The sequence below is a fragment of the Aquila chrysaetos genome (genome assembly GCF_900496995.4).
Source record: "Aquila chrysaetos chrysaetos chromosome W unlocalized genomic scaffold, bAquChr1.4 W_unloc_8, whole genome shotgun sequence".
Lineage (NCBI taxonomy): Eukaryota > Metazoa > Chordata > Aves > Accipitriformes > Accipitridae > Aquila > Aquila chrysaetos.
In genome coordinates, this window is record NW_024470328.1 from 276,902 (window position 1) to 299,106 (window position 22,205).

Sequence of the window (22,205 nt, forward strand, 5' to 3'; positions counted from 1 at the left end):
AAAGCCGGGCTTTGGAAAAATCCCTCAGAGCCGAACACTGGAGCAAGGACCCAGGCCGGTTGGTGAGATCTCTATCAGTGGAGATTTTCAAAATCTGTCGTGACAAGCACCTGATCTAGCCGGAGGTGTCTGAGAATGGGCTTGGCTGAGAGTCTGGCTGTGGCAAGAGTTATGGGACTTGATGTGTAATGAGTGTTGGTAGGAAACTGGTTCCCTTTGTATTAATAATGGTAGTAGAGCTGGGTATCCTAGAGACCTGGAGGAAGACAGGGGTGACCATGCAGCAAAGGTCCTTCCTCAGGGTTGGGCTGTATGGCCACTCACTCTCTGGCTCTTCTCTGTTCATATTATAGGTGATCCCCAACACTGACTGCATTTGCCCCTTCTCTGCCCCCGCCAGCCCCACGCCCCAGGGCAGCATGACAGTCCTGGCCCTGGAGCTCCTCAGCCAGCTCTTGCATCTCTCCAGCCCCCTTCCCCTGTGCCAGCTGGGTTCCTGCTGCCTGCCCTGTGATTGCAGAGTCCTCCTTTCCCTGTGAATACCTGGAATTAACACTTTTGCGTCATTCCGCCTGGGCAATCTCTCACTTTGTGGAGCTCCGGCCACACCCCAGGCACACGCTGCCCATGGAGATCCCCTGGGATGTCCAGGCAGCTACAGATTCCCCTCCTGGAAGATGTCTTCTGCCCTGTCACATGTGGGAAAGGACTGGGTTTGTACCTCAGTGACCATTCATCATCTCCACTGTCACCAAGCACCAACAGGTGAGTCCTAAATCCACCCCTCTAGCAGGTCACAAGGTGACAATGAGCTTTTTGACCTTGAAACCACGGATCAATAGGCCTTTTGGAGGTGCAGTATCTCGGGCCTGTTCCTGACATGAGGCTTGGAAAAACAGCCCTGCCATCAGGCAGTGCACAGGGAAGATCCCTTTTTGTTACAGAGATGCTATGAGGGAGTCAGCTTGGACCCGGTGGTACAAAGACACATTTTTATATAGTGCTCCAGGTGAGACAGAGGAGGTTCATGCTTCACATGAAGTACAGAAAGTCCAAGTACTGGTCTACGAACATGAAACCCCAAAGAGCAATAACAACAACAATAATAAAACAAAGCATGGGCCTAGTATGGGAGTCACTTGTGGAAAAAGACTGGAAGTTTACTGTTATTGAAAAATGTCCATGAAATCACTTTCCTCATGGCATTTTTGAGCTCCCTGTTCCTCATGCTATAGATGAGAGGGTTCACAACTGGAGGCACCAGCGAGTACAGCACTGCCACCACCAGATCCAGGGATGGGGAGCAGATGGAGGGGGGCTTCAGATAGGCAATCGTGCCAGTGCTGACATACATGGAGACCACGCAGCCCACAAGTCAGCAGCCCTAGCCAAGAGAACAAGGACCTCAGTTCTGGGTTCCAGCCCTACCAAAGCCCTTGGCTGTAGGGTACACCGTTCGGAAGATCTCGCGATGTCACGTAAAGGTAGAAGGCTAGTCGTCGCCTCCCTATGACGTATCAGTGATCCCACCTACTGTTGTTAGTATAAAAGGAATTAACTGCGCAATAAAGGGTGGAGTTTGGCACTCACACCATGTGTGCTATCTGTCTCTTCCCTGGTCCAGGCCGACCAGTGATCTAATTGCGGCACCTTGTTATGTAGCACTGCTACATAGTGGTGACCCCGACGTGATCGGTCGCACAGGCGACAATGGAGCTTGCGCAAGCGATTAAGGTGTTGAAGGTGTTAGCTGATGAGGTGGGTGCCTGTGATTTGATTAAGAAGGGCCCCACGGGCGAATGCATCCAATGGTTGCTGCGCCGGGGGGACATTGAGTCTCCTAGCGAAGCTTTGAGCCCCCCAAAATGGGGAGACATTCGGGAGTCCTTGCTCCGATCGGAGCTCGCGGCTGAGCACGGAGCTGCTAAACGATTGCAGACTTGGGGCAAGATAGAGAAGGTGATCACGGCGACACAGCAGACTACGGCGTGCCTGTTGGCCACGCGAGCTGCTGTGTCCGTGAGTAAAGAGCCGCCTCCGGAACAGCGGGAGACAGTGCCCTCGGGGACACTGAGTCAGACTCAGACGGAGTGGGCGACAGTGGAGCAGGGCTCACAGAGTGGTCCGTCCTTGATTGCGGACATGGGCACGGAGGGCGCGGTGGAGACGGAGGTTTTTCCTTTAGAGGCGGCACCAGCGGGACCTGATGCGCCCCCCCCCCCCCCCAGTATCCGTGGGAGGAGTTGCGGCGGACGGTTCAGAGGGACTTGGAAGAACGCCTTTTAGACTGGGTCCCAGGCATGGATGTCAAGGGCGATCTATACCAACAATTGAGCGAGTGGGGGGAACAGCCACCCACAGAGGAGATGATTGCGAGGCTACGGCGGCTGAAAATTACGGGGGGGGGGGAAGGTGCCTCCCTGTGCGGAAAATCAGACACCCTTGCCGGGAGAGCCGACCGAGCCTCCTGGACCTTTACCCAAGCCTGCGCCTGCTGAGCCACTACCTGCGCCCTTGCCGGAGCAGATTAAACCCTCGTCTGAGCCCTTCCGGGGGTGGCGCGAGGTGCCACCTCAAGTCGGTTCCGATAGTTCTGATGAGCGGAAGGTGGATAATGCAGTACGGAGGCCACTGAAACCTGCGCCACCGGTACAGACAGAGGTGGGACAGACCGCCTTGCAGGCACTACAGGGCATGTTGCGCAGGCTTGATGGGGCTATACAGAATGCAGAGCGTGCGGTGCCTTTAATGCCTCCGGTACCGGGGGCAGGGGATGGCCAGGAAGGGAACACCCCGAAGGGCACAGACTTGCAACTAGTGGCCAAAGAATGTTGCCTCTCAGGGGTTCAGTTTCAACCGGTCGTTCTCCCTATTCGGGCAGCAGCGAGGGGAGGGTACGAGTGGACACCTTTTGATATAAAAACCATTCGGGAGCTCGCGAGTACTGTGCAGGCGCATGGAGTGAATTCTTCACAAGCGCTCACTTTGTTTGAGTGTCTGCTCTCAACACCTGTTGTGCCTTTTGATGTGATGCAGCTAATGAGAGGAGTATTGCCCCCGTCATTGCTGTTGTTGTTCAAGGAGGAATGGCGGGCGCAATGCGTTAAGGTAGTGGCCGACACTCAGGCTCCTGGTCATCACCTGGCGGGGGTGACCATAGAGCAGCTCATGGGGGAGGGACACTTTGCAACGCCTCAGGCACAGGCACAGGGCATGCGCGGGCGTGACTTTACGGCAGTCGCAACAACTGCCTTGGCCGCTCTTAGGCGTGTCGCGGCCATGGATAGAGCGGACCCCCCTTGCGTGAAAGTTCGGCAGGGGATTGCCGAGAGGTTTACTGCCTTTTTAGATCGGCTTCAGCTTGCTGTGCAGGCGGCAAACATTCCGGGGGCGGCTAAAGAGGCGATTGTGCTTGAATGTGCTAGGGCTCAAGCTAACCCACAGACCGCAGCGCTTGTCTCTCATTTGCCAGCGGGTTCGTCCCTAGGTAACATGATACGCCATGTACTGGAGAGAGAGCAACAACAAGAAGCACGCCCGGTAGTGGCAGCCTTGCAACAAGTTTTGCAAGCGGCTGCAGGCACTTGTCACCGATGTGGGGGTAGGGGCCATATAGTGAGGGATTGCGCAACCAAACCCGGAGGGTCGGACCAGGAGAAGGGGGCGGGCAAACTCCGCTGTTGGAAACGTGGCAAGCTCGGGCACAGAGCTCGGGAATGCCGCGTCGAGACCTGGCAGGGGGCTCCGGGGTCTGCAAAACAAAGGGGACCGATGTCGGGAAACGGTACGGGGGGGGGCATGGGGGCCAGGCCCTCCCCTTCAGTTTTTGCACAGGGCCCACCGACAACAACCCAGAATCAAACAGTGCTGCCGTGGAACTGACCACTGCAGGGGAGGGGCATGAACAAGGCAATGTGATGACGATTCCTACAGTTCCTCCTACTGCCCAAATAGCATTAACCATGGGCATGAAAACCCGTCCAGAAAGGGTGATCGTTCTAGAGGTGGGATTACCCCTTTCTCCACCCCGCATTACTCTGCTAGCCCTGTTAGACACGGGAGCAGATGTTACCGTAATTCCAGTTCATGCCTGGCCCCCAGAGTGGCCCACCGCAGTACACGGTCAATTGATGGGAGTGGGGGGAGCACAGGAGTCGAGGATGAGTACGGCCCCAGTGAAAATCACTCTTGCCCAGCCTACGACTGCTGCCGACTCTGACAGAGTGGCATGGTGCAACCTGATGGTGGCAACAGTCCCAACAGCCATTCTTGGGCGCTGTTGCCTACATCTTTGGGGGTGTCACCTTTCCACGGATTTTTAATGCAGGCCACTGCCGTCTGCCGTCCCTTGAAGCTCACTTGGCTTACGGACAGGCCGGTGTGGGTGGACCAGTGGCCGATGACTGAGGAGAAGCGGGCGGCAGTGGTAGAACTGGTGCGACGAGAAGTGCAAATGGACCATCTTGAACCTTCCACCAGTCCCTGGAACACTCCTGTATTTGTTATAAAAAAGAAATCAGGGGTGTGGCGGCTCCTCCATGACTTGCGAGCAGTCAATGCCTGCTTGCAGGACATGGGGGCTTTACAGCCAGGACTACCCTCTCCGGCCATCGTGCCGAAGGGACAGGGTGTCATTGTGATCGATATAAAAGATTGTTTTTTCAGTATTCCCTTGTACCCAGGAGATCGCGAAAGGTTTGCCTTTTCAATCCCAGAGCGAAACCATCAAGCACCCGTGCAGCGGTATCAGTGGAAAGTGCTCCCTCAAGGTATGAAAAATTCGCCGACTCTCTGTCAAATCGCGGTAGGTAAGGCCTTACGGTCTCTGCGAGAAGACCACCCGGAAGCCACCATTATTCATTACATGGATGACATTCTGCTATCCCATCGGGACGACTCTGTGTTGCAGCACCTCTATGATCAAATGGTCCAGCAACTAAGTGAATATGGGCTACACATATCCCCCAACAAAACACAAATAGGACCTTCTGTTAGTTATCTAGGCACTCAATTAACCCCCCGCACAATTACCGCTCAGAGTTTCACAGTCCCCGACCAAGTGTATACCTTACATGATGCCCAAAAGTTAGTGGGCAAACTGTTGTGGCTAAGGAACTTTGTTCCAATTGCTGAGGATGAACTGAATCTGTTATACCAACTACTCCGGGGAGGGGAACTTTTGCAGGCGCCACGTGTGTTGCAACCAGCGCAGCGTGCGTTGCTAGAAAACATAGCCCAACGGGCTCAGCAATGGGGCCTGCAAAGGTTTCAACCCGCACGCCCAGTTGTTGCGCGACTCTTTGTGGCCAGGCAAAGTTGCCATGGTGTATTGATACAGCCTGCGGAAAGCCCAGAGTGGCCTTTTGCGTGGCTGCATCAGGGCAAAGTGCACACAGCCATCATCAGTTGGCCACTGTTAGTAGCCGCCATGATTCTGCGTTGCCGGAGGGCTTGTCAACATTTTATCGGCAAACACCCGGACCGCATTGTCTTGCCCTGCTCCCTAACGCAATGGGATTTAGTTTATCCGCAGGTCTCTGTTTTACAGGGTGCGTTGGCAGAGTTTGCAGGGACATTAGCAGGACATGAGGTCCATCCCTGTGGGGAGGTCTTGCATGCCTTACCCATTCTCCCAGCACAGCAATTGGCTAAACACCCTAATGACGGCCGCACAATCTTCACTGATGCGTCCTCCAAGACTAGTAAGGCCGTCTGTGTTTGGAAGGAAGATGGGGCATGGCATCAAATAGTATATACTGAACCCAGTCGTTCCGTGCAGTTTTTGGAGGCCAAAGCAGTAACCATGGCATTGTTACGTTGGCCAACTGAGCCCTTGAATGTAGTCATGGATTCACTGTATGTATATAAGCTCTTGGTTGCGGGAGAATGGGCCCTAGCTTCTTCTACGGAGATAGCCGGTATGCTGTTAAACGCCTTACAGTTGCGCAGTGCACCTGTTTTTCCTATTCATGTTACCAGTCATTCTGGTCTCCCTGGATCGCTAGCCGAAGGGAACAGCTGCGCCGACCACGCGGCACGAGCACTGTTAGCTGCTGTCAGTAATGATAACAGCACACCAGCCAGAGCACGTGCGATAACATTACACAGCCTCTTGCATTGCAGTCCCCGAGGTTTGACGGCACTAACGGGTATTTCCCATGCCGAAGCTAGAGATATTGTTGCGGCTTGTCCCCATTGTACCCAAGGACCTCTTTGGGAAGCCACGGTCAACCCTCATGGCTTACAACCAAATCAGATCTGGCAAACAGATATTACGGAGTACGCTCCCTTCAAGCCACTACAGTATTTGCATGTTACCGTAGACGCCTATAGTAAATACATTCTCGCTACAGCACACAGGAAGCAGAATAGCTTGGCGGTCGTACAACACTGGCGTGCATGTATAGCCCAACTGGGGATTCCACAACAGATCAAGACGGATAATGGTACAGCTTATACTGTGGAAAAGGTGAAACAATTTTGTGCAAACTGGGGTATAGCCCTTGTACACGGCATTCCTTATAACAGCACCGGCCAGGCCATTGTAGAACGAGCACATCGAACCTTAAAGACCCTGCTAGACCGTCTTAGGGAGGGGGACCAGGCGGAGCCCTCCTGCTTACGGGATAATTCACCTGTTCCCCGTACACAGCGTCTCCTGTTAACTGCGTCAACTTCGTTAAATCAGACAATTCGGGGGGACCTGGACCAGACGGCGGCGCAACGACATTTTATGAGTACGGAAGAGAAAGGCCCCTACCCACTGGTCCGTGTGCGTGATCCCCAGACACGCCAATGGGACGAACCGTTTGAGCTGCGTTGCCTCGGGCGGGGGTACGCCTGTGTACCTTCAGTAGCCTGAAGGGCTACTGAAATGGGTCCCTAGTCATATGGTTCATCCTGCCCTAACCTCGTAGTGTTTGAGTGTTTTTTCTTTACAGATTACTGTTATCCTTTCCTGGCTTGTGACGCCTTGGGTATATGCTGCGAATTTCTGACACTACACCACTTAATAAATAAGACAACAGAACTGCGGAGACAATAAGGAGCTGCAAGACCTTTATAGCAATTAAGAAAACTGTCATTTCGGCTTGGAGTATTTAACTGTGGGATGGGGGCTTACGAGTTGGTTTGTATCTCTGTTAAAACTCAGGGTTTCTTTTATTCTTGTGTATTTTCTCAGGTATAATATTGCTCTTACTGTGTTTAATTAATTGTGTTCATAGATCTTGTAGGTCCACTTAACCAACATAACAGGTCAAGATTCTCTGTGCACTGCAACCACATCACAAAGCCCGTGAACCAATAGGCAGGATGGCTATGACTCGTGTGGCACGTTTGGCCAGCGACTGCATGTGCCATAGGCTCCCTATGTTTCAACTGAGGCGAATTTTAGCACCCGCTGGCCACATGTGCTGAAATCTGTTCCTCTGCAAATGTACAAATACCGGAATTTTCCAAAGTGCATCGGGCTGGTGTACGGCAAGGCCATCGTTGCCTCTGTGGGGACGCCCACGTAAAGCTGGCACCTACCGATTGCTGGGCTGAGTTCGCGGATGGTGGTGACTAGATTTGCTAATGGTCTTTTTATAGAAAAAGGGAGGGGGAATTGTTGTGGGAACATTTTCAGCTAATGGTCACAAGAGCATTCCAGACGCCTTTAAAAGGCCTTGAACAGAATAAACAAGAAGACAAAAATAAGAAAGATACCAATTAGAAAAACACAGGTGCACATTCCACGATAAAGAGAACTTGGCACAAACAACCTCAATTTGGCAGTTTATCTTGACCAATTAGACTGAGATAAGTCTCGTATGTTTAGTTAGTATGACCAATTATATTTTATGTTTATGCGCATGTGCAGTGTTGATGCAGCCAATCATTGAGTGCAACTGGACGCGTGGACAGTGCATGAATAGTGTGTGTAACCAACGGGAGCTAGTTGGACATGAGGAGGGGGAGATGTAGGGTACGGCGTTCAGAAGATCTCGCGATGTCACGGAAAGGTAGAAGGCTAGTCGTCGCCTCCCTATGACGTATCAGTGATCCCACCTACTGTTGTTAGTATAAAAGGAATTAACTGCGCAATAAAGGGCAGAGTTTGGCACTCACACCATGTGTGCTATCTGTCTCTTCCCTGGTCCGGGCCGACCAGTGATCTAATCGCGGCACCTTGATATATAGCACTGCTACACTTGACTTTCCCCACCGCAGGCTGTCCTATACTGTCCTATGTCAGTGATCGTTTCTCTGCAGATTTTAACTCTCCCCCCTGCTTCCCCAACTCGCTCTGACCCCATGATATCCCAAGGTTTACTGATAACTCTCTGTCCTCACTGTTCTTCAAACATAAAGCTGTAGTTTTCTGAGGGTTAGACAATGACTCTGACTTCCCCAAAACCCATCTGGCTTCTTTCAAAGCCTTGTTTATGTTCCTCTAGCACCCAAGATGTCCTAGCCCCAGGCTTGCTTGAATTCTTACATGTACGGCTCTCTCCCTGCACAACCACGTGTCTCACAAACCCTTCCCTCTTCCCCCGCAGTGATGAAACTTCACCCCAGGAGGTCTGTGCATCCTCCACACTCATAGATGTTTCCTGAGGTCTACCCAAGTATGGGAAGTGAAGCAGGAAAAGAGCAAGGTCAGCTCATTTGGCATGATAGCCACCCTCAGCAGTGGGCCTTTTCCATTTTCTAGGCATGCACATATCATAGAAAAATCTCTTTCACCCCTGACTTGCAGAAGAGGGGTCTTCCTTCCTGGTGTCTTCCCAGGACACACCTCCTCCTCTTCCCCATCCACAGACATCCACTGCTTTCCATTTCTGGCCTCAGAGGGGGTTTCAGGATTTGCTAAAGCCATCAGCCACCTCCTTCTTTCTCACTGACATCCCTCGACCCTCTCTCTGAGCCCTACACATGGCCAATCAATCAGTGCTGCTCAGAGCCGCTCACACTTCAGAAGAGGCCTTGAGATTCCTGCATATTCCTAGTGCTTATTAACTATCTTCCTGGCTCTCTCCAGAGTTCATGGCAAACGTTGCTGTCTACAACAGGGCCTTTATGAACATCTTTTATGAAATCGTTGTCTTTTTAAGATCTTGTCTGCAGAAGGAGTAGCCATAGTAAAGCACCAAACACACCAAACCAGAGTCTGAGTGAAGTGCCAGTAAGAACCAAGTGAGCAACACCCAAGGCTCTGGCTTCCTGGCAAGGAGTCTCTCCTGTTTGTCTCCTATTCTCATGAAAGGAACAGGAAAACTGTCCCTCCCATGGAGCTCTGCTGAAGGAAGATGGAGCTGTGCATAGCGTGAGGCGATACAAGTGGGATCAGCAGGTAGAAAAGACTTTTGTAGGGAAGGCTTTGAGAGGGAGTACCCTGACTTCACCCAGATTAAAAAATGGAGACCGGGTAGTAGGCTGACGCGATGGTTAGAAGTGTCCTGGGGTAAAAGAACGTGGATGATAGCAGGTGGGAGAGATTTGGTTTGCAGAGATTTGAGGTAGTACTTTCCGCACCTGAGCAGCCTGAGCTTTGGAACCAAGGAAAAATATAGAAGCTCTCAAGGATGTTTTGGAATTAGTGGAACTGTCAGTAATAACAGTAACAGGACAGTGCTGCAAGGGAACTCTTTTGTGTTCTTGATGATGAACTAAAGCTCTTTCATTTTGTTTTTACTTGACATTATAGCTAGAAGTTCTTAGAGATTAGCCTCTGGCATGCAATTCTTAGAACAGTGTGTTTCCTCTCACTGCTAACTCTTTGCTATCATTTAAAGATTACACCTCTTCGACAGAATTACCCTTAAATCAGCTCTGCTCCATCTGTTTCACAGAATTTTCATCAGGATGGGGAGGTGGAATAGGGGAGCTGTTTTGGTTTTAGCCAAAGGCGGCCAAGGGACAGATCCCAGGTCAGCGAAAAGGCACAAAGGCAGGCAAAATCTGGATGTTGTGTACACTGACACAACACTGTTACCTGCCATTCCAGGCTCTGAAGTCCTAACTGTGCAGCAGGGAGCCTGGAAGCTCTGAGCTGCCTTCATCTCCCCTGCATTTCAGAATGCAAAATGAAGCTAGCCTACTCCTAAAGTTGGTTTTGATTCTCTCCAGAGCCTAAAGCACCACATGTATCAGGAGATTGGCCAGGACACTTCAAGAGGAATCACACTTCTCTGGAGAAAAGCTTAGGTGCTCCCAGGAATCCCAGGTGGTATGGCATACTGGTTCCTAGGTTCAAGGTCCTGGTCAACTGCCTTGTCTCCATATCTGTAAGAGTCACCTCCCACCAAAGGCTGGGCTATCACCAACCCCAAGGTCAAGCTGGCTGTGGAGCTGAAACCTGAAAACCTCCAAACATGGAAGTCAAAGATCCTCTCTGTATGTCCTGCTGCAGTGCAGCACCATCCGCCTTTTGCTTTTTATCCTAAGGCCCAGAGTGAAGCTGCCAGGAAGAAGTTTCTGCCTCTTGCCTCTGCCATAACATTTGGCACTGCAGAAGAGTTTGGCTTGACCACCTCTCCAGGGAGGTGTCACCTGCTTTTAGACTGCCCTGTGCTTCCCCTGCAGCACACTGAGTAGGGCTACTGCCCTCAACCTCTCCACACAGCTCATGTGCTTTAGGCCCCTCTCCCCAACATGACAGACTTCTTCTGGACCTTCTCCAGTTTCCCCATCCTCCTTTCAAAATGGGAAACCCACTGGCTCACATGGCATCCATCATAACCCCCATGCCCTTCTCCGCAGGGAACTCTGCAGCCAGTCAAGTCACAGGCTGTCCTGATGCACAAGGTTTTTCTGCCCCAGTGCAGAACTTGCTCCCCTTCCCCTCTAAAACTTCTGGAGGTTTCTGTTGGCCAAAACCATAAGTGTATCAAGGTCCCTCTAGATTGAAACTCCAGCAGATCAGCCTTTAAGTTTTGTGGGCCAGTGCCTCAAAGAAGATAACAATATGGGAAATTACAGCACAATACGAGTAATGAAAAAGAATTATGTGATTATCGGAGCTGCTTTCAACCCAAAGTTGAAAATACCACAGCAACCATCTCAGAAATAGGATATGAAACAAGAAATGCAAGACCAATGTGGAAAGGATTGAGAGGGTAGGCTGTTCTTGTTGGCAGGTTTTGCAACAGTACAAGAGAAGAGCTTGGGTGGGGGAATAAAAAGAGAAGCAAATAACGTGTCCAAGGTTGTTTGGTGTCAACTGTGAAGGAGCTCTGCACCTGATGTGAATTATTTCTGTGGTCAGGGAGAACCTGAGAGATTTCCCTCATTTGAAAATATGAAGGGGAAGGAAGGACAGCATCATTTAGGCTGGAAGGGACCTCAGAAGTTTCTCAGCCAACCTCCTGCTCAAAGCAGGGCCAGACCAGATTGCTCAGGGCTTTATCCAAAGACGCCTTGGCACTTTCTGGGATGGATCCCACACAAACTCCCTGGGAAACAGCTTCCAGCATTTGTCTGTCCTCATGTTAGAAACATGTTTCTCTATATGTACACTAACCCTCTTCTTTCAGCCCCTTGCCTCTTGTCCTTGTGTCTTGTACCATGGACATGAGCCTGACTCAGTCTTCCTGGGAACACTGCAATGCTGCTACATGTTTCACCCAAGACCTTCCTTTCTCCAGGCTGGACAAGCCCAGCTCCCTCAGCCTCTCCTCACAGATAAAGTGTTCCTGCCCCGGACCATTATGGGGGCCCTTTGCTAAAGTTGTTCCAGCTTGCTGACAACTTTCCTATATTGGGATCTGAAATCTGGACACAGTGTTCGGTATAATCCCTTCCCTCAATCACCTGGCTGTGCTCCTGTTCGTACAGCCCAGGGTCCTCCTGTCCTTCCTTGCTGCCAGGGCACACAGCTGCATCCTGTCCATCTCACTGTCCACCAAGACCTTTCCAAAACGCCTCCTTCCAGCCAGGCAGCCCAGCCCCCGTGTCATTGCCAGGGCTAGTCCCCTGCAGGGACAGAAACTGGCATCTGTCCTTGCAGGATTTCCTGACTTTCATGCCAATGCATGCTCTCCTCTTCCTTGAAGCCTTTCCCTGAGCACAGGGGCCTGGAGACCATTTCAGTAAAGACTCAGGCACAGCAGGCATTCATTCCTTCAGCCCCAGCTGTGTCTGCTGTTGTTAAATCACCTTCCCCATTCAGCAGCAGCCCTGCATTTTCCTTATTCAGCCTTGGTCTCTCAGAAGTGAACAAATCTCTTCTGTTTGCTTTTGAATTCCATTGCCACCAGCATCTCCAGGTGAGCTTTTCTTTTCCTACACTCATGCCTCCACAACTAAGGCAATATATAGAAATTCCAGCTTTGTACCTGTCCTTGCTGACACCTCCTGGCAGCTGCTTCATGGTGCCTGTCCTTGTGCTGGCCCAGCCCCACTGCCCATACACGGTCCCACTCTGCAGGCACAGCACGGGAAAGGGTAGAGTCAGGGATGGGGAAAGTTCCCCCATTTGTGATCCTAATGGCAGCCTTCAGATCACAGTTCCCCCACAACACTCCTACTTTTGCAGCTTCCCCAGCACCCGACCCCTGCCCTGCCACAGCCTTGTCCCATGTGGAGCTTTGCAGACAGCTCTGCTCCAGGGTCTGCCAGAGTCTGGGGAAGCAGAGGCACTGGGCAGGGCTGTCCATTCCCCAGAACTAGCCCTTGGCCCAGCAGGAAGGTGGAGATGGCCTCACAGCAAGACTCAGCCTTAAATATGGGGTGACTGGCAAGTGCTGCAAATGGCAAATAAGACACACTGGGGATGAGGAAGGCCCTGAGCCACCCTCCCCATCTGTCCACACCACCAAGGGCAGAGACCGGCCTCTTCTCCTCTGCACCTGCATGTCTTCCATTCTTGCCACAAGCCCTGTCTCTGCAACACAACCCCCCGGTGTCACTCCTTACACTGCATGGTCACACGCTGCAAGCTATACACTGATATTTTTCTCTCCTGGGCACTTTCCAGCCCAGACTGTTTCACAAATTGAGCATTCGGTGATGGAGTTAAGTATTCTTTATTGCAGCGCTGGAAGCACGGGGGATCGCTCCTCCAAACGTGCTTAACCACGAGCTTAACTGTATGGGTTAAATACATGTCTTACATACATATTCACTAGATTTCCGAGAAATGTTATGCATAGTCATTAGTTATCCAGGAAACTATTAGCATATATAAATGTCCTTTATGCAAGTGCATTGGAGGTCTCTGGTGGTCTTTCAGAGTCCTCTGGTGGTCGTCCATAGTCTTCCTCACTTGTCCGCTGTTTGACCCTTGTTGTATGAGTTTGCGCAGTACGCTCCTCTTCTGGGCCTCACAAACAACTTCTCTGCTTATCTCCTAACTTTGGCTCAGTCATCACAAAAGACAGATCATCTCCCCTTATCACACAGGATACCTCCACGAACAAGACATATCATTACATACACAGGCTTATGTCCTTGGCTTGTGTATGTAAATCAACTTCTGGAGACAGTTGTTAATCTTTTAACAAATTCCAAACTCCTTTATCTGGCAATACACTGAGTCTAAACATACGTTCTATTTCTGCATCTACTAGACCTAGTGTCAGCCTCTGCATCAAGACCACCTCCCCCTAAACTCTCCCCACTTCCCTTGACCTCCCTCCGCCTCCCCTGCCCTCTCCCCAGCGCAGCCCAGTCTGGCATGGCCCCACACCAGTGCCCACCACAGGGTGCGGCAGAGCTCTGGGCACTCACCCCACAGCCCCAGACCCTCTGAAGGGCACAGCAGCTCCTCGGGGGTGGAGAGGGCTGAGCCCCAGGGCTGGGGGGCATCTGTGGCACAAGGCCTGAGGAGATCCCCTTGTATGATGGAAATGCTGCTATGGAGGCCAGCTCTGGCACACAAGTGCCCATTGCCTGTCCTTGCCTGCGGTCACAGGCCTGCCACACAGCAGGACTGTAACCAAGCTTCAAGAGCACTCAGGCCTTCCACCAACCAAAGGGTTCAGAAGGAAAGCATGGAAGTGGGAAGAGAGCAGCTCGGGAAAGACCAAGCTCCGTGGCAGTGCTGCTGTGCCGGGACTCTTTTCTTCTTCCCCTCTGCACACAGGCACTGCTCCCTGCAGCTGCAGAGAAGGTCTTGGAGGAAGAATCTCAGAAGAACAAGTCACTGCAGGGCCCTTTATTTTGTTTAAACACACAGAGGGTATGGCTCCTCATTTGCACAGCCTCCAGGGCACACAAAAGCTGGATAGACTGTGAATTGGAAACTGGGGGAACAAAGACATTTCTTTCCAGAAAGCATTCAGATAAGTAAAACAAGGCAAAAAGAGCAATCAAAAATCTCATTCAAAACCCAAAATCACCCTAAGAAAACTACCAGAAGACAGGCTGGGCTTGTAATGATATATGAGTACTATGCAAAAGACAACAGGAAGTTTATTCCTTCTGAAATCATCCAGTCATTACTTTCCTCAGGGCATCCTTGATCTTATGGTTTCTCATGCTGTAGATGAGGGGGTTCATGGCTGGAGGCACCACCGAGTACAGAACTGCCACCACCAGGTCCAGGGATGGGGACGAGATGGAGGGGGGCTTCAGGTAGGCAAAAATGCCAGTGCTTATAAACAAGGAGTCCACGGCCAGGTGAGGGAGGCACGTGGAAAAGGCTTTGTGCCATCCCTGCTCAGAGGGGATCCTCAGCACAGCCCTGAAGATCTGCACATAGGACAGCACAATGAAAACAAAACAACAGAAGTGCACAAAGACACTAACCACAAGTACCCCAACTTCCCTGAGGTAGGCATCTGAGCAGGAGAGCTTGAGGATCTGGGGGATTTCACAGAAGAACTGGTCCACAGCATTGCCTTGGCAGAGGGGTAGTGAAAATGTATTGGCAGTGTGCAGCACAGCATAGAGAAACCCACAGCCCCAGGCAGCTGCTGCCATGTGGACACAAGCTCTGCTGCCCAGGAGGGTCCCGTAGTGCAGGGGTTTGCAGATGGCAACGTAGCGGTCAAAGGCCATGACAGTGAGTAGAAAATATTCTGCTGACATCAAAAAGACTAACAGAAAGACCTGGGCAGCACATCCTAGGAAGGAGATGGCCCTGTTGTCCCAGAGGGAATTGGCCATGGATTTGGGGACAGTGGTGGAGATGGAGCCCAAGTTGAGGAGGGATAGGTTGAGGAGGAAGAAGTACATGGGGGTGTGGAGGCGGTGGTCGCAGGCTACGGCGGTGATGATGAGGCCGTTTCCCAGGAGGGCAGCCAGGTAGATGCCCAGGAAGAGCCAGAAGTGCAAGAGCTGCAGCTCCTGCGTGTCTGCAAATGCCAGGAGGAGGAACTCAGTGATGGAGCTGTGGTTGGACATTTGCTTCCTCCGCGTATGGTTATCTGTTGAGGAGCAAAAGGTACTAGTGAGTTAGGCCAGACTTCTCTCAGCAAAACATATTGCATGTCTCATTGCAACCCCACATTCAGACTCTCTCTTTTTAGGAAGACCTCTCTGCAGCTCCCTCACTTGAGCTCCACCTTTTGCTGGCTGAGGGGGCCATTGGGAGCAGGGACTTTGTAATGGGCTCTCGAGCAGTCCTTCTTGCTCTGCAGTGAGAGAGAACTAGGAACACAGGCTGATCTCAAATTAAATACACTCATGACATATCAAAGAGTTTTTCAGCATTGCTGTTCTCAAATTGCCCAACTGCAGAACAGAGCTGAGGGGATTCTGTTTTGTTCGTTTTGTTCTAGTTGCACTTGCCACATTTAGGAGTGGGTTTGGGTGGTTGAAATCCCTGACATTTCTAATGCACTCCAAGTGAAATCTTGTGGATCCCGAGAGGCAAAGGGACAGTCCCTTAGTGCAGAGTAAGGAGAGCTGCTCTGCCCATCAGTCCTGTTCTCAGCTGTCCTGTGCTGGCAGCCTGGAGCTGGAGGAGGGTCCCACTCAGGTGTTCCCCTAAAAAGAAACTGGATGCTCTTGAGAGCAGAGGAAGCCAAGTTCAAAAAGCAGATGCCAGACTCCTTGGCTTTTCTCGGGGTACTTGAGGAGGACCTCATCTCTCCCCTCCCAGACTGGGACACAAAGGCACCATTGCAGCTGCCCATGTACAGCTGCCCAACAGCATTTCCACAGCCTTAGCAGCGAGGTGTCTTCTCCATGGCGATCCTAGGTAGCAGAGAGATACTATGGGAGAGCTGTGCCCTTCTGGAGGGCACCCTGCAGCCCAGCAGGACACCCCAGGGACATAGCTGAATGTCCTAAAGCTGCCCGGAGGAGACTTGGGCACTTTGCTGCCATAGACACGTCTGCAAAGCAGGACCCAAAGGGTCGGCATCTGAACAGGAGAGGAACCTGCCACCCCTGACCCCCACCCCCCACACTGACTCAGCAAATCCAACGGTGAGAACAAGGGCAGCACAGGCAGGAGCGGATGACACTGGAAGGCCATCATGCTCCTGCCAAGGGAGGAGGGACACACAAAGATAGACACAGGGGGTTGTCCTTTTCTGGGCTCTGGATGCTGCAAGGGCAATGCAAGTCTCAGACCTCATGCGTTTGAGGGCAGAGGCTCTGCTTACACTGGGAAAGGAGACCAGGGAGGAGTTGCTCAGGGGAAGGTGTCTGTGCTGCAGGGACAGCAGGGAGGTGCCCACATCCACCTCCCCAGCGTTTCTGGCAGCAGCTCCCTCTCACTGCCTGCCCCTGTCTCTGCTGCTTGGAGCTGTTCTGCCAGGAGCTGTCTCCCTGTCCCCAGCTCAAATCCCTGTCCGTGCTCACAAACCCCATCCCACTTGCTGTGTATTCACCTCTGCCTGCAAACACCTCTCAGGGGCAGGGCACTGCCCAGGGGCATCTCTGCTTGTGCAGGGGCTAAAGAGCAGATCACAGAGAACCTGATGTGGCTGGAAAGGGGAAGTTGTTGCTGAGCTGATGTGCTGCTTGAGAAACCCCCTTAAAAATGTCATGAGGTAGAGCTGAAACTGTGAGAAGCCCTGACCCATGCAACACTTTCTTGAGAGCAGAAGGACTGTGCCCTGCTCTACCCTGCCCTAGCCTGCCGGGGGTCGTTCCTTCCGCCCACAGCTTCTCCCTGCATGGTCATGGGGAGCTCCCTGGGCAGGCTGAGAGCTGACACTGGCAGACAGCAGAGTCCCTGCCCCAGCACACATCGCCCTGGGCTGCAGGGTACCTGCTTGGAAGGACAGCCGTGGGCACCCCTGGGTGCACACCCACCTTCACACCACTGTAGCCATTACCAGGAGAAGGAGGCTATCTCTCTCTGTCCCTCTGATGGTGAAGCAGGGAAGCCCTGCTCTGGAGCATGTCCTCCTCCTCCACACCAGAGAAAAAGCAAGGAGAGACATCCTGACAGGTCCCATCAGCCCTGGCACGTGCCAAGTCTAGGCAGCACTTCCAAGAACTCATCAGTATTGCCCTGCAACCAGAGACTTACCCTGTGAAGGGCTGTCAAGATTTTTCTCCAGGTCAGCTCTCCTCTCTCCTCCCACCCCAGACTGCCTTTAACCTCCCTCTCCCTTCCCTCCTCTCCCCTTGGTGCCTGCAGGCAGTGCCCTCAGCCCTGCTGCGCTTTGCAGAGGAGCTGCTCCTGGGCAGAGCTGTCTCTCTGCAGTGCTGCCCGCTTGCCAGGAGCTCCCTCTGTCCCAGGAGCCCAGCCCAGCTCAGCAGCAGAGGACCAGCCCAAGGCAGCACTTTCTCTGCCCCCTCTGGGCTCCCTCCAGGTGTCCCTGGGGCTCCAGGGGAACCTGCTGGCAAACAGCCTGAAGCAATCACTGATGTTCCCTCCTTCAGCTGGGGAGACACACTTCTTTCCAGCAGTGTTATTTCCCCTATCAGAGGCAGAGGGTCCTGGTTTCAACTAGGATAGAGTTAATTGTCTTCCTAGTAGCTGGTATAGTGCTATGTTTTGAGTTACGTATGAGTAGAATGTTGATAACACACTGATGTTTTCATAATAGTCTTCCTCTTTGGGGGTCTTTTTAAACTGTTTTTCCTTTTAGGTGGAGCTTGAGTGACTCTAGTCATACATACCTTTACTTTGATTGGCATAAAGTTCTCTCACCTTGCTTTTAAAGGTATATGCTAGAGAAAATTCAGAGCGCATGCTCCGTGGGGGGGTGGTCGCACATTGGAGGTGGGTAATTTTGGGATGGAGGTGTGTTTTGGTATTATAATGATGTTATAATGAGCAAAGTTCACCCAAAGGACATGGTGTTGCATGTCAGTACCCCAGAAATGGGCACGTGTGATATAAATCAGAAGTAGGGCATTAGGTCGACAAAATCCCCATTATTTTACCTTCCTTGATTCAATGCAGGGACCAACCGTTCTTGTTCCTATCATTCCAGTTCCCTATCCCTGCAATCACAGAGCCTCGCCACAGCGTCTCCACTCCACTCCACCTTCCGTGTTACTTTTCAGAGTCAGCATACCAAATTCCCCTGGTGTTGCTAACATCTAAAGTTGCAGGTTTTGTTGCTTAGAGAACTACCATGGAACCGATTCTTTACGTGCCCACTGCATTCCACCCTGGAGGTTCACCTTACTTTGAGGAGGGGGGGGTGTCATATCAATAAGTCACCTCCAGCAATCATTCCACAAAAGGTCACCCCACATTCCTTTTCCAACACCTTGTAACGTCTCTGGGACCTCGCGATCCTTGCCTTGCCCCCACAGTGTGTGTGTGTGGGTGGTGTTAATTGTGAGAAGGTGTAGTGGTTTCAGCCCAGCCGGTAACAAAGGACCACACAGCCGCTCGCTCACTCCTCCCGCCCCCCTCCAGTGGGATAGGAGGGAGACGGAGGAGAGAAAAGAAAAAAAACCTGGAACCTCGAGGGTTGAGATAAGGGCAGTTTACTGGGACAACGCAAAAAAAGTTACAACAACGATGGTACTAATGAAAGAGTATACAGAAAAGAGTGATGCACAGTGCAACTCCTCACCACCTGGGACCCGACGCTCCGCCACTCCCCCCACCGAAAGTCGAGAGAGAGAGAGCAGGAGAGCCCTCCCCCCGGGCCCACTCCCCATATATATACTGGGCATGATGTCACATGGTATGGAATAGCTCCTTGGCTAGTTCAGGTCAGCTGCCCCGGCTATGCCCCCCCCACCTCCCAGGTTCCTGTAAAAATTAACTCTATCCCAGCTGAACCCAGGACAGAAGGTTGGAGTGTGGGAAGGAGGGCTTTGGGGGTTAGGTGTTAAAATTGGGCGTTAGGGTTTAGGACTTAGAGCTTGACTTTTGGTGTTAGGGGTTAGGCAGAAGCTTCGGGAGGTTTGGTGTTCTGCTGAGAGTGTCTGGTTCATGTTTAGGGTGTGGGCTGGCTTTGTGGGTTAAGGTTTTACTTCAGACTCGGGCTGAGAGGGGGATTAAAGCTAGCATTTTAGTGCTAGGAGTATGGGTTATGGATTAGGGTAAGCAATAGAGTAGGAATAAGGGTATGGGGTTATGGGTTTGGGCTTTGCCTTCAAGGTAAGGTTGAGGTTAGGTATTAGAGTAGAGGATTCTTTTCAGTATGAGGGATAGCACTTAGGGGTAGTAACAGGGCTTAAGGTTACTGGTTAGAAATAAGGTAAAGGCCTATCATGAATGTTTTTAAAGTCAGTGTTGCAGCACCCTCCACATTACTTGAACCCCTTTTACCACATAAAAATCTTTCATCTCTGTTGGCCAAGCCCCTCTCTGTTCCCCCAAATCTCCCATCCCTTTTGTGCCAGTTCCTGCTGACCTCCCCAAATCTTTAATCTTGTTGGAGTCAGCTTTGTGATGACCTTCATGACTTCTGAACATCTGCCTCCCCACCGCTGGCCAGTCAGCTCCTGAGAAGTGACCTCACAGCCAGCATCCAAGGGGACACAATGTTCTCCTGTGCTGCAGAGGGCCCTACTCAGCTGGCCTAGCAGCACTGGAGGTGGGTGATTCCCGGCACCACTGTGGCAGTACACCCCCCCCCTGCATCCCTCCAGCAGGAAACAAAACTTCTCCAGGAAGGGAGAAGGGGAAGGAAACCCTGGAGGCTGCAGGTTGAAATTTGAACTGGCCGATTGAAGTGCGCCAGGTACACCGAGGTGACCCTCCTAGCCAATAGGGTTAAATGACCACAGGTCAGATTCGACAGGGGTATAAATGGGGTCCTGCTGGAGGACATGTTGGCAGTCCTCCTCAGAGCAGCAGGTCTGCAGTCGGGGACTCCCCCTCGGGCTGGTGCACCGCCCGAGGTAACTCCTCGAGGGAGAAAGCCCTCAGCTTTTAGGTGAGTGATACACACATTTTGAGCCATCACTTTAAATCTTGGGGATTCTTAAGTTGGCTGTTTATTCCTAGTAAGGCTGAGTCAGGCTTATGTCCGTGGTACAAGACACAAGGACAAGAGGCAATGGGCAGGAAAAAGAGAGGGTCAGGGTACATACAGGGAGAAACAAAGATAGTGAAGCGCTGGAAGCTGTTTCCCAGAGAATATGTGAAGGCTTGATCCTTGAATGTGATGAAGAGATGTTTGAATAAAGCCCTGAGTAACCTGGTCCGACCCTGCTTTGTGCAGGCGGTTGGTCAAGACACCTGCCAAGGTCCCTTCCAGCGTGAATGAATGATGCTGTCCTTCCTCCCCCTTCATGTCTTCCAATGAGGGAAAGCTCTCAGGTTCTCCCTGACCACAGAAGTCATTCACATCAGGTGCTGGGCTGCTTTGCAGTTGACCCCAAAGAGCCCTGACCACATTCTTTGCTTCCATTTTACTTCCCTGAAACTACAAGTGCTCCTGTTTTACTATTGTAACACCACCCAAAAAGAACAGACTACCCTGCTAATCTTTTCCCCATTGGCCATGCATTACTTGTTTTGTAGCCTCTTTTGGTGTTTTTGAGAGGGTTCCTGTGGCATTTTCCACCTTGGTAGGCAACTCCATGAAGCGCATCCTTCTCTTTCATTTCCTGCAGTGTCCTGTAATTCTCCATATTCATCCACTGCTTGAGGCAGTGGCCCACAGACCTTAAATGTTGAGGTGGTGTATTTTCAGCCCAGAGGGCTCTTGAGACACTTGTGGATTTGGCCAAAGAAACCTCCAGAAGTTTTACAAGGCAAAGGGGACAAGGTTTGCACTGGGTCAGAATAACCTCATGCATTGGGACAGGCTGTGACATGACTGGCTGAGGAGTTGCCTGGGGGTTATGATGGATGCCATGTGGGCCAGCGGGTTTCCCATTCCTAAAGAGGATGGGAAAACTGGAGAATGTCCTTCAATAATCCTTCATGTGTTTGTGTGATTTCCCTAGGAGTCTCAGTATCTACCCCAAAAAGCATTAACCTGCCTAAATGTAAATATCTGCAACATAGCGGTCTACATCTGCATCAGCCCCTCTGGGTAATGCCAGCTGAATCAGTGCCTGCCATACAAGGCATGACAGCCCATCCTCAAGGACACATCCAAAGCACTTCAGATGAAGGGTGGTCTTGCAAAAGGTCACCCTTTATGTTCCCCAGGTGGCCTGGACACTGCTGGTTTTTGTCTCCGGAGAGTGGCAGAGGCTGGATCTGATTTGTCATGAGCTCTGGAGGGAGCAAGGAAGCTTATAAAAAGCACCAGGAAGATCCAAAATGCTCAAGACCTCTTCTAAAGAGTGAGTGGTGTTGAGCATCAGCGATTGGCCATGTGTAGGTCTGCGAGAGAGGGTTGAGGAATGTTAGTGAGAAACAAGGGTATTGCTAATGGCTTTAGCAAATCCTTACAACTATGTCTGAAAACAGAACTGGAAGGCAGTTGATATCGGTGTGTGGAGGTTGAGGAAGAGGATTGTCCTGGGAAGATGGCAGGAAGGCAGGCCCCTCCTGGGCAAATCAGGGCTGATATAGACATTTCAATGTAGTGTGCATGGACAGAGCCATGTGGGTGTATCAGTGAGTGAGTTAAAGGCAGGGAAAAGACTTGAAATATCGGGGCGGGGGTCCTGCTGAAGTGAAACAGGTTGAGTTTGTAATTTGAGGCAACAGCAGAAGAAGGAGGATGTGCAGTTCAGTGCTGGGATGTGGTGCTAAATAGAGGATTCTAACAAGTCTGGGCCTTGGAAATCTTGGGTGTAAATGAGCACTAGCAAGGCTTTAAAAGAAAAGGGATGGCTTGTGGGGAGCTCACAGGCATTGGCAAATCCTCAGAAAACCCCAGCTTGGTGTTGGAAGCAAGGAAGCAGGCACAGGCACAGGACAGTGTAGCTGTGGTGGAGATGGCCGA

General features: G+C 51.5%; 1 protein-coding gene across 2 annotated transcripts; it reads right to left on the minus strand.

Moving 5' to 3' along the window:
- Window positions 1–1,135: 1,135 nt before the first annotated feature.
- Window positions 1,136–16,267, minus strand: LOC115338020 (olfactory receptor 14A16-like). Of its 2 annotated transcripts, none has more exons than XM_030006426.2 (2): window positions 14,440–15,330; window positions 1,136–1,213 (listed from the first exon to the last, which is right to left on the minus strand). In XM_030006426.2, the coding sequence occupies exons 1-2, from the start codon at window positions 15,328–15,330 to the stop codon at window positions 1,136–1,138; spliced, it is 969 nt and encodes a 322-aa protein (XP_029862286.1). The 2 variants fall into 2 exon arrangements, with proteins under 2 accessions (XP_029862286.1, XP_040977608.1); XM_041121674.1 differs by lacking the exon at window positions 1,136–1,213 and adding an exon at window positions 16,245–16,267 and having other exon boundaries at window positions 14,413–15,337.
- Window positions 16,268–22,205: the final 5,938 nt, after the last annotated feature.